At 36.8% G+C, this 11,809-nt stretch overlaps 1 protein-coding gene across 1 annotated transcript in view; it reads right to left on the bottom strand.

Moving 5' to 3' along the window:
- Nucleotides 1–1,323: 1,323 nt before the first annotated feature.
- Nucleotides 1,324–11,809, bottom strand: part of Cand1 (cullin-associated and neddylation-dissociated 1) — a gene marked incomplete at its 5' end in the record, with an annotated part of 34,189 nt that continues 23,703 nt past the window's right edge. Inside the window, 6 exon segments of the mRNA XM_005397463.2 lie at nucleotides 1,324–3,866; nucleotides 4,930–5,037; nucleotides 6,425–6,589; nucleotides 6,670–6,839; nucleotides 9,163–9,258; nucleotides 10,001–11,494. Of these exon segments, the coding sequence (XP_005397520.1) occupies nucleotides 3,642–3,866; nucleotides 4,930–5,037; nucleotides 6,425–6,589; nucleotides 6,670–6,839; nucleotides 9,163–9,258; nucleotides 10,001–11,494 (2,258 nt within the window). The 3' untranslated portion in view covers nucleotides 1,324–3,641.

The following is an 11,809-nucleotide window of genomic DNA, read 5'->3' as shown; positions in this document are numbered from 1 at the left end:
TTTTCTAATGAACTCAGCAAAATAACTCATCACAGAAGACTAGAATTTAAAGGTATGAAGGGTAGGATATTAAGATTCCAAGAACAGGTTTCTTCTATTAAAAATCGTTCTGAAACCTGACACACGGTATTACAGGATTCAACAAAGTATAATTATATGCATTAGCTCCCTGGTAATTTTAATTAAGTTGGCTTTTTAAATTCCCTATGAAAACACAAATCCCACTCCGGATTGAGAGCTAGCTTTTATATTACAAACAGCAAAACATGTTGTTGAAAGATCTTGCTCAAAACATGCAAAGGAAAAATATGAAGAAAAAGCTTTATCTGATGAGTTTTTTGTAACTTGGGACCAAATACTTCCACTGTGTTCCATTTTTTACAAACCAAAGTACAAAAGAAGAATTTTATACTTTTAACTGGGAAAATCAGCTAAAACCAGAATACGCATCTTCCAAACTATGTGACTCCTTACTATGTTGTCTTTCCATTCCACAGACCATTCAGTAAGATTTCAAAAAATGGCACGCATCTGGGATGGCAACGGTTTGAAAATTAGGATTCAAATTAAAATAGAACTAGAATCCAAATCTTACTGGCTAAAATTTCACAATTTTGTAATATTTAAATATCTACAGATTAGCAAGTAATTTTTTTTTTTTTTTTTGTACCAAGAATTGAACTGAGGACCTTGTGCTTTCTAGGCAGGTGCTGTGCTGCTGAGATAAATCCTCAGCTAGCAAGTAATATTTAACAATTGAGATTTCTAATACAAATGTGGGCAGAGTATTTCCGTTACAAAGCATTACTTTATACTTTGTCATGTGACTAGAGCTTTAAAAGGCTTAACAAGTTAACTGAATTCTTCAGTGACTCAAGATTTTGTATAATACATTCTGCATTTCAATCATGATTATATGATCATATTTGCATGTCTGAGGCTGAGCTGAATATAAAGACATGAGAACATCAGACAGAACTGGTCAATTAAGTATGCCCCTACGTTATTTTTTTTACTAACCTAAGAAAAGTATAAAAAGATTAGCTTGGTTGTTTAATCATGATTACATAAAACTTACGTAACTACTCAAATATTTGATGAAGTCATCATACTTCAACTTTCAAGAACTTGGGTTGCTGATGGTTAGGTAGCTTTCAGAGATCGTTAATAAAACACACGATCATCATTTAAAAAATTACCGTTCAGTGCTCCTTATTCTGTAACTTTTTAGGCAAGGCCCTACTATACCAAAATTCTTTTCCGCCCTAATTGTGGAAGATGACCTAAACTCAAAATTCAGTCCCATATTGAGCTTTCTTTAAAAAAAACAAAAAAAAAAAAAAAAAGGAAGAAAAAAAGAGACTCTAAAACGAATTTAAATGTCCTCACAAAAATTGGCAAACAGTTTACTCTCACAACCCAACTTTCAGACTTACAATAAGGAATGGAGATTCTTAAGCAGAACTTCCTAACATTTCCAGTAAGCAGTATGAGTGTAGAATACATCTAGACTCCACACCTCACTAGACTTTGCTAATTACACGCCAGTATCCAGACCATATCACCATTACAAGTACGGGGTTAATAAGAATGACTGCATTTAAAATTATGAACACTCCCTTTGTTACTAATTTTGTTACGTATGAGAATACACACGCAGGTTAACACCGAGACTGTAACAGCTATCTCTGTTTCTCCAGTATAAGCATTTTATCTATGTCAAAAAGAGCTGTCTTGCAATACTCAAAAAGTAAAAATAAAAATGACATGTATGCTGGATGTTAAAAACATGGGAAAAATAATTTCAACTTAATTTTAGGCACTTAACTAAGACACTCACACAACATAGGTATGTCAGTCTCCTGTTCAGTCCTAGAGCCTACAGTATTATAATTTATTGTGAAACCATAATCAAAAACTTCAACATAGCCACAACATCTATACCACAGCAATGTATGGTACATATATACTAACATCTCAAAATAAATTTCTATTAGTTTTATGCAAATTATGGTATAGGATTATCAAGTGCCCTATTTCTAAATGGCACTAACTTCATATAACTATATTCCATGTCAAAGTACTAAATAAAAGCCTCACTAGTAGCCATTTCTGTGTTATCATCTGAACATTCAAAATCAAGTCCTTAAACTAAAACCACAGTATGTTATTAAAACCACCGCATATTCAGATGTTAAAGCAGGTAAATAATATAGCCGGAAAATATTTCTAATTCACAGTTTCAAAACTAAAAGGTACAGCTTTCAAATATCTGACTGCTTGAAATTGGTCACTCAATTTAACAACTGCCTCCGTTCACACATGTAAACTATGCCTGCACAGCATTAGGAGATGCCTTTTATTTCAGAAGTTAGTTCTTACTATTACAGGAGCACCACGAATTTGAAGGACGAGGCTACAGTGTGAAATGAGCTCACTCGAAGTTATCTTAAATAAATTTCAACTATAACAGAAGGTACTGCAAAAGCTTTGTCCCTCAGCACAGATCCCTTAATCAGGAAAAGCAGTAAACACTTACCAAATATAGCATGTAAATTTGTTCTACAAGAGATAAGAAAAACTCAACTAAAAGGAAGTATTAACAAACCTGACAGCTGGCTGCAGAATTTTCCTAGAAACAAAATTTAAAAGCAGACAGACATAGTATATGCATCTTTCCATAAGGAATGTAGACATCCACAGAGAAGGAAAGAAAAATCTGGCTGTAAGAATTTCTCGGTGGAAACACACACACAGTGACTGAGAAAAACTGGGTACTGAGTACTTCAAACATTCAAACTTTAAATGTGTAACAAAATTTGTAATAGGAAAAAAATGGCTGTTACGGTGACTTGATTTACTAAACACGTCTGCAAGCTCACACTGGCATTAAGGAAACCAAAGTTTCAGAAGTTTACTCCCCTCTCTCCCCTCTTTCCAGATACGAGTTTTTGTGCAAAAATAAGTATCTGAAAATTGCACTAATAATACTTATTTAAATTTCTGTACTATGAATAACTGCACATGCTGCTTTACAGACAATACATATTTGTAAACTCGCTCATGCAAAATTAGTGTATGCAACAGGGATATTATTAACCCTCAGAGTTAAAAAAATGTTGTTTTATCTTTTTTAACTGCCAAACCCTCTGAAATATAACAAATTAAAACGGATATTCTTGTCTGCCAGCGAAAAATCTATTATGATGCTAAAAGAGAAAGTTATACAAGAAACATGGTTTTCGTCTTAAAGAATTTTTGATTTTTGAGAAAATGTATAAAAAGAAGAAATTCATGGTCACAAAAGTTTAACATTTTAATCCTAAACATTACAGGGTAAATAGATACTGGACCCTCTCTCCACATTCCACAAACCCTAACTTTTAGTTTCCACTTTAAATGTTGTCCTAACCACTAACACATTAGTGGTTTTACAACCTCAGGATTATGGAAATACATCTTTTTGAAATAAATGCTACAAAAACTATAATGGAAGAAAGCGGAACAAACTGCTGCCATGAAGAAAAAGAAAGTGGAGCATTTGGGAGCTTTCAGACACTTCTCCTTCCGCGTCTTATGGTTAACTGGTCGATTCAGTGCAGTGTGTGCTCAAGGGCAACGGTCCCCCTATTAACAAACATCTAACTAGTGTCCATTGACTCCAAATTAGTGGATGACGAATCTTTCTGGATGCTCTCGAAGATGGCTGCCAGCTCAGGGTTAGAGCTGATCTGCGACTGGAATTCACTCATCAGCGGGCTCTTCTCTGCTTCTGGGATGGTCAGCAGTGCTGCTACTGCTCTCATGGCAGACCGCTTTAATTCATCTTGCTTTTCAAACTCCTGCTTTACTGAGTTTGCCTTTACCTGTATGTAACATGGAGTAAATTTAGATTACAGGCTAGAATATGCAATATATTATTACACGTATGTATGCTATAATACGCTCTTCTATGAACAAAATTTAAGCACACAGCAACTCCTGGTAAACTGAGCAATGCCAGGTTTGATGTGCAAATGGTACAACACATTGTAAACACAGCTGGTTTTAAGCTTCGTTTTGAATCAGTAGTAAATCTTTTCAAGGGCATGTATTACACAAAGCCCCTTATAAAAATAAAAAATCTGACCTACACGGCAGAACCAGAGAACAAAGCTCAGGCTTACTGATTGACAAGTCCCACTTTGGCCCTTACCACGCAACTGTACTTCTAGCTACCCTATTCATCACTCTTCAAACAACACCCAGCAACAGCACCACGCCTTTATTCATGTAACTACACTGATTTAAAAAAAAACCTTGTTTCACCTTATTGGCCATAAAAGAAATTCCTCCTGTTTCCCTACCTAGAATTAATACATGCTTTTTATCATATCCCATATCAGTACCTCAAAATACATAACATATTGTTATAGCAATGAACAAATGTTTACAAGAGTGGCACCTGACAGCGCTAAGCTTCATAGAACACTCACAGTCAGCAGGTTAATGTTTTAAAGCACCTGCTACATGAGGTGCCAGTATAATTAAGTTTGGAAACCAGAAACAAAATAAGCTAGGAATTTTAATTCAAAAAATTATACATGAAAAGGAAAACCTTTTTTTTTTTTGGTCTTGCTATGCAGTTTAGGCTGGCCTTGAGCTCACTTTGTAGCTCAGGCTGGTCTCGAACTCACAACGATCCTCCTGGCTCAGCCTCCCGAGTGCTGGGATTACAGGCGTGCGCAACCATGCCCGATAGGAAAACTGTTCTTATCTTGCAGAATTTCTGACTTTTAAATGATAAACTTTATAAAACAAAAGGATTCATAGTCACAAAATTTTAACACTTTAAGCCTAAATAGGGTACACAGAGATACTGGGTGCTATCTCTGTACTCCAGAAATCCTACCCCAGTGTGAACCCAAGCTGAAGCCTATCGATGATTACCTTAGTTGTACATGTGGCACGCAAGGGCTCAACCAGCCGATCCAACCTTTGCAGCACTGCACTTGGACAAAGCGTAGAGAGTCTCACCAACATTAAAAATGTCAGCATCTATTTAAAAAGAAAGAAAAACAAAAAACAAACAAAAAAATCGACAAAATTAAGCAATATTTTTCTGAAGAAAATCCCACATTCTGACAAATCTTTCAAAAGGAAAATGACTACCATGCAGAAGAAAGCTTTATTTTAATGTAATCTGCCATTCAGACTCACATAAACTGGTTTTAAACCTTATCTGAGTTACATGTTAGAGTGACCTCAACTATCACGTGGTCCTAGAATACGAAACTAAATCTCTGGTTTTCAATCCTGGCTGCATACTACAGCCACCTGTGGAGCTTTTGAAACACATCCCTTCCTCTGGCCCACCCTCAGAGACTTCTACCTACTGAACTTGCCAGGATAGGGCCTTAGAGTCAGTATTTTTAAAAAAGCTCATGTGCAACCAGATTTGAAAGTCACTGAACTAGAAAATAACTCAACTGGAAAAAAGCTTTTAAGTAAGTTTTTAGCAGATTTTTAGGAGGGAGAGGGGCAGTTATTCAGATTAATCCACACAAAACCTGATAATCCATCATTCTTTTGCTCTCAGATTATAAATTTATAGAATTAAAAAAACACAGCTGATTACTTTTTTGGAAACACTCTTCACTGAATTTTGTGGGGTTCAGGTCACTACTATTACGGAAACATGGAAGAGTTTTGCTAGTATGGCTCAATTTCTGTTCAGTTAGTTTTGCTCTGCCTGGCCAAAGGCCTTAACGTAGAGCTGATTAAAAGGACAGAATAAATTTATTTTTAAAATTTTTCAAATTACCTTCCCTATTTTTCCATATTTAAAATAGAGATATGAGAAGTTATCAACAGAGTTCATGCTCTAATCCTAAGAAGCAATGACTCCTCTCTAGTTGCTTCTAAGACTGCTTTGTGTATCTGAAAATATTTATGCTATTCTCTAACAAAATTCTTGACAAATAAGTGTATTATATTCAAAAACAAAAATCATTCAGGTGAAATATTCAAATGAGCCCCAAAGACAGCCCAAGAAAATCAAGACAATACAGGGAAACTTAAAAAATCCCCCACGGTTTCAATTACAGACCAACACCAAAAAAACCCAGACTTTATACCTGGAACAGCAAACACTGCTCTGGACTCCTCTTTTGAAGGAAAGATCAAGGCAGGGAGCATCACTAAGGCAAGCTGGCAACGGCATTTCTTAAAATTTGTTCCTTCCATAAAAAGGGCTTTTGACTTCTCTTGTTTATCACCGGACGCCACAATGCCTCACTATTTCTGCATGTTATAGTTTATAAGTTGCTTTCAGAAACCTTACAGACAAGTCAATCTTTCTCTTAGGCGAGTAAATTACAAGGGTAAAAGATGTAACAAGCGAAGCTTTGTTCTACAATATTCTATAAACAGTCATACACCTTACCTTAATATCATAATGGTCCTTCAAACCATCTTCAACATGATTTAGAAATTCAAAGATATCCAGCCTATCAAGACAACTGTCCAAAAGGGTATACATACACTCAAAGGCGGCCTTTCTAATATCCAGACCATCATCGACTGTGTGTTTAAATGGACCCATTTCTACCTATTAAAACAAGAGAATGCGCACATGTGACATTTAAAAGTAAGAGAAAAAGCTCAGATAAACCATGTAATCTAACTTACCTCTCTTATAAGCTCCTTTCTAACTTTTGTTTCATTATAAAGATGTGGAAGAACAGTATCCAAAAGATCCCTTATTAGTGATGGCTTGTTATGTGCTGCTGAATTAAATGTGACCAAGGCTACTCTTCTTACATTCAAATCTGGATCTTCCAAAGTTTTTAGGAAATCACCTGAAAAATTCGTAATAACAGTAAACTGAAGATAAAATATACACTAAATCGATTTAGTTTATTATTGTTGCTGTCACTATTATTTCTTCCATGAAGGTCATGAAGAACCTGATGAAATCCAAGTGAATCATAAAGTTTATTTTGGCAGAGGGAAACTACCATTTTAGAAGTTGAGTACACTTTCAATTGATAATCTACTCTCGGATTCTACAATACAGAGGGTACATTACTTTACGGATACTTTATAGAGAGGACAATCACAGAGAAAAGTGATACTGCTGAGAGACAAAGACTCACAACCTTTAAGATTTTCCTTACAGTTCACTGAAAATAAAAAAATTTTAAGAAAAGCTTAAAATAAGAAGAACACAGTGAGAACAAATCCACTGCCTAATAAAGATGAAATATTGTTTGTTAACAGGTATACAATTCATCATATGACCGAGAAATATGCTCCCCAAAAAACCTCTTCTTTCAATCGTCACTGAGAAATACATGAATTTATCAGAGTGTGAAGGTGTAAGAGAATGAAACTTGAACCCTAACAGGACAAATACCAAAGACAGCATTTAACTACCTTAAAAACAGATTTAAGTCTGTTTCTTTTTACAAATGAAGAGAAGAAATTACAGAAGGTGATCTAAGTCATTTCACTTATGAAATGTCTGACTTCAGGGAAGTATTTTAGATAAAAGCCGCTGTTTCCTAACTGATAAAATGAGGATTATACATCTCGGGGTATTGAGCAGAGTAATTTACAATCTGTCGCAGAGCACCTAAGACACTCTAGACACGCACAGGTAGCAACTGCTGATCATTACATGATCCCAATTCTATCATCCGCAGTCTCTTGGGATACAAACTAAATGCAGAGGGGTCACAAAAGAGTGTTGGTTTGAAATGCAGTAATTTTGCAAGACAAGGAAAAAAGATTTTAGACGTTGTACACTGGTAAACTCAATGATGACACCCAGGCTGGCACAGCACTAAACAAAAAAGGAAGACAGAAGTCTGCAAGGTAGTGTGACTTCAGAAATAATCTAATCCATCCATCTGTATAATTGCTAAACTGGTGGATTAGAAGAGTAACCAGAATAGAGTAGATCCGTTTTTGGGAAATTACCTAAAGAAGTGCAATTATCATGGACAAAATGATGTTGTGGACTAAACCAGTGCTCCCCCATTCCTTCGTGTAGGAATTTTCATTTTTAAAGAGTTTCCCGGGTAGTTCTGTCATTCAAATACCCAAATAATGAACTAGCTGGTAACGCAGTGATAACCACCACCTGGTAGAAGAACTGTGCCACTTATGCACACCGACTGCTGCCAACCTGGAAAGATGCCTCTAGGGACGCGGCACAGGCATCTCCCTCTGTCCTACCATGCACAACACCAAAACGCGAGCGAACACATTAAAGCAACAGTAGGCGTGCCTGCAGGAATGGAGGAACAGCATCCACTTCTACACGCCTTTCCTTTTTCTGAAATGGCAATCCCTTACTACAAAATTTAAAGTGCTCGTCCCCGTTCTCTGGGGCACCGCAAAGGGCATGAAGCTGTAAAACTTCTATGCTGTGTCCCTCTAGTCTTCCTGCTGGTACCTCCATTCTCTTATCCTCAGGAAAGCACCAAACTTAAGTTCTGATGGTTTTCAGGCAATTATCACTCCAGGGAAAACAATGATGAAAACAATAAATGCAAGAAGTTACAAAATTATATGCCTTCTTAGAAATTATTTCCTGTCTTTGTAGAAATGGAGATGGCTCTAGTTCCACCTGGGCATCTCCTCTTAGGCTTCTGGGAATTAACTCTCCAACCTTTTTGTTGTTCTTAGGCTGTTTGCAACTTCTATGGGGTCATCTCTACCAGTCTCTTTGGGAGCTGGGGGATTACAAACAATGAGCAAAAACAGAGGCCCCAAGAATGCAAGTAACATTTATTTACAATCAAGACGAAACTTATTGGTCAGATAGATCGAGTATCTTTTGCTCATTAAAACTAGTCATCGCCAAACTGTGATATCAGTATGTAAGTTGATTCTAAAGACATGCTGGTTCATTTGCTAATTTCAGTTACTTGCAAAATTATCAGGTAATAATTTCAAACTAATCAAGTACAGCATAACCAAATATAATTCCCTGGAGTGATAAGACCAGACAGTCAACAATCCTATTTTCTTACCTGTATTTCTTGTCAATCTTTTAAATTCACCTACAAGCATTTAAATTCCTTAGCAAGAAAAATAAAACTTCTCAGTTCAGAGTTCCTTAATATTCTATCTTTCCCCAAAATCATCAGTATGTTTATCTTTGTTTCCACTTACCTATACAGTTCTTTAACAGTGGATCGATAGGTTGAGGATGATCAGAAATAGTAAACTTCACAGCTGTAACAACTGAGCTTCGGGCATATGATGAGCCTAATTTTAAAAAAATTGCAAGACTGTTGGTATAGTCCACTAAAGCCCACGGGCATCATTTTCAGACCACTTCACATAACATCAGCACCTTCAATTCCTTAAAGTTCTCTTTGGCCAAAAAAAAAGTATTTCTTATGGCTCACTTTAGGATACTAAAGGAGCAAAGGATACTCGCTTTACCAAATACAATCCCATGAGATTTCAAAAGAAACCATTTCTTCTGTGAAGGAGGGGACCTGGGAAAGCAGCAATAGAGGAACTAGCCCTCACAAGGTAACTGGTTAATTCCATAAATAGATTGTAAAATTTTCTAAGACATTTAATTAAAAAGCAAAATTTTAAAGAATAGCTATTACCACCTTATACTTGTTTGAGTATGGTAGACACTGCTAAATCTGCAATCTCTTTTGAGCTCTTTCAACAGAACTAAATACTTTCACCAATTTTAATACAACTAGTAATAGTAAGCTCTTGGTATTAATTCAAGAGCTTCATCTTTTCCAACTTTAAGATAAAACAGTAACATTAAAATGTAGTCAGCTGAGGAATCAGATCTAAAATTATGATCTATCCTTCTAAACAAAACATCATCTGAGTATGACTGCATTACAAGGTGCTACTTTTCATCATATATATATCTTTTACATATAAGAAAATATAGACATGGCTTAACTTTCTCATTAGGCATCTTTTAAGGCAACCAATTATCAATTATTTTAGGTAAGAAAACCTGGATACTCACCTGATATCAAATACCCCTTAAGCCGTGGAAGGAGAGTTTCTGGGTCAATTAGAGTGAGTTTTCCTAGACATTCAGCAACGACGTTTCTGGTACCTTCCTCTGCACACTCACAGTGCTTTAGTAACAGGGACCAGATATTTTCAACATATGGTTTAAGGCCCACCACTGATGCAGAGCTAATAATTTCCTTCAGGGAGTGAAGCAGAAGGTACTGCCTTTTGGGCTGACTGGTTATCTCTTGCAAGACAAATGGCAGATATTCGGGAAGATTGCCCACACTGATGCTGCCTAGTGCGTAGGACGCAGCTGACTTCACCTCCTCACTAGGAGATGAGAACGCTTCCAGTATCACGGACTTCAGTTCCAGCTGACCACTTAGGTCAATGTGATGCCCAACTTCTCCAAGAGAAAGCAGAGCTAGGAGGCGGATGGAGTCTGTAGACCTCGAGTTCTTGACATCCTGAATAAACTGACCTACTACAGCTGGCCCCTCCTTGGGACACGCTCGGGTAAGAGCAGCTACACATTTGGCAATGGAATAGTAAGACTGCTTATGAGTAAGAGCTGTGTTCTGAGAGTAAACTGGACCAGTCAGCATGCGCAGCAAATCCATGTATCCTAAGTTATTTGTTCCAGTAACAACCAGAGCTTGGAAAAAGTCTAGCATGGCACTAAGAGCTCCCCCCTGCAATAAGGGTGATCTTACAAGTCCAATAAGTTCATTGAGAATAGATCCACTTATCTTTGAAAGGGAGGAGGGATACACTTTTGCCAGGGTAGTAAGAAAGCTGATAGCCATCTGTGAAACGTGCATATCACTTTCGCTGATAAGAGGTGGGAGCTCATCTAGAACGGCATCAATCATGGCAGCTGTCAAGCTGTCACTATAGTTTTTAATTAGAATATCTAGGGCAGACAGGGTTCCCAGTTTCAAAGCTCTCTGGTTTTTCCTGAGAAATGAAGCAAGGATAGGAACTCCCTCTCCCAGGACAGGCCTCAAATCTATCTTCAAAGGTGACCCAGCAATCAGTGTCAATGCTTTCACTGTCGTTAACCGGGTAATTTCATTCTTTAATCTTTCCAAGAAAATCTGAAGTGTATTAGGCAAATCAGAACCCAAATTGTCTCCAAGGTTGCAAATAATTTGTCCCATACAGGAAATAGCCCTTTCCTTCACTTCCTGATCAATGTCAGCTGCTTTTAACCTCTTAATGGTACAGGTAAAGAGATCTTTGATGTAAGGAGTTGCATCAAACGAAGACGGCTGATCTAAAGGACGGATTACTTTGACAAGCTGCTGAGTAACAAGAAGTGCTTCAGATGTAATCTTGTAAAATGGGTCTCCGACACAAGCCACCACCGGAGGGACCAAAGCCTGAACATGAGGATGGAAGACTTGAGGAGAGTGGTTACAGAGGATCACATGTAAGCATGACAAAGCATCAATCTTCAGGTTCGACGAGCTGGATTTATCGTTTAGTGAGAAAATAATTCCTAAAAAGTCAAGGAAACAAATCTCATTGTTTCTGTGCAGTTTCCAGAAAAGATAAAATTAAATCAATCCCTAAAACTTGGGGAACCTATTAAAGTTACCACTTTCACCATATCTCTATGAAGTAGAAATGTGTAGAAAAAAACCACAATCTGTAATAAATATTAATTTAGGGTGAAGTTTTGAACTTTTTACTTGGAAATTTCTAACTTCATATTTTCAAGATGGTTAGATACAAAATTCTAGGAGCAGGCTGCCACCAATTTCCCTTTTAAAGGAAACAATTGTTTGAGCTTATCTAAGTCAGAACGTAAGAA

Source organism: Chinchilla lanigera, unplaced genomic scaffold (assembly GCF_000276665.1).
Source record: "Chinchilla lanigera isolate Chin_1 unplaced genomic scaffold, ChiLan1.0 scaffold00057, whole genome shotgun sequence".
Taxonomy (NCBI): domain Eukaryota; kingdom Metazoa; phylum Chordata; class Mammalia; order Rodentia; family Chinchillidae; genus Chinchilla; species Chinchilla lanigera.
The sequence above is the reverse complement of the archived record's forward strand: the minus strand, read 5'-3'. Positions and strand labels throughout refer to the sequence as shown.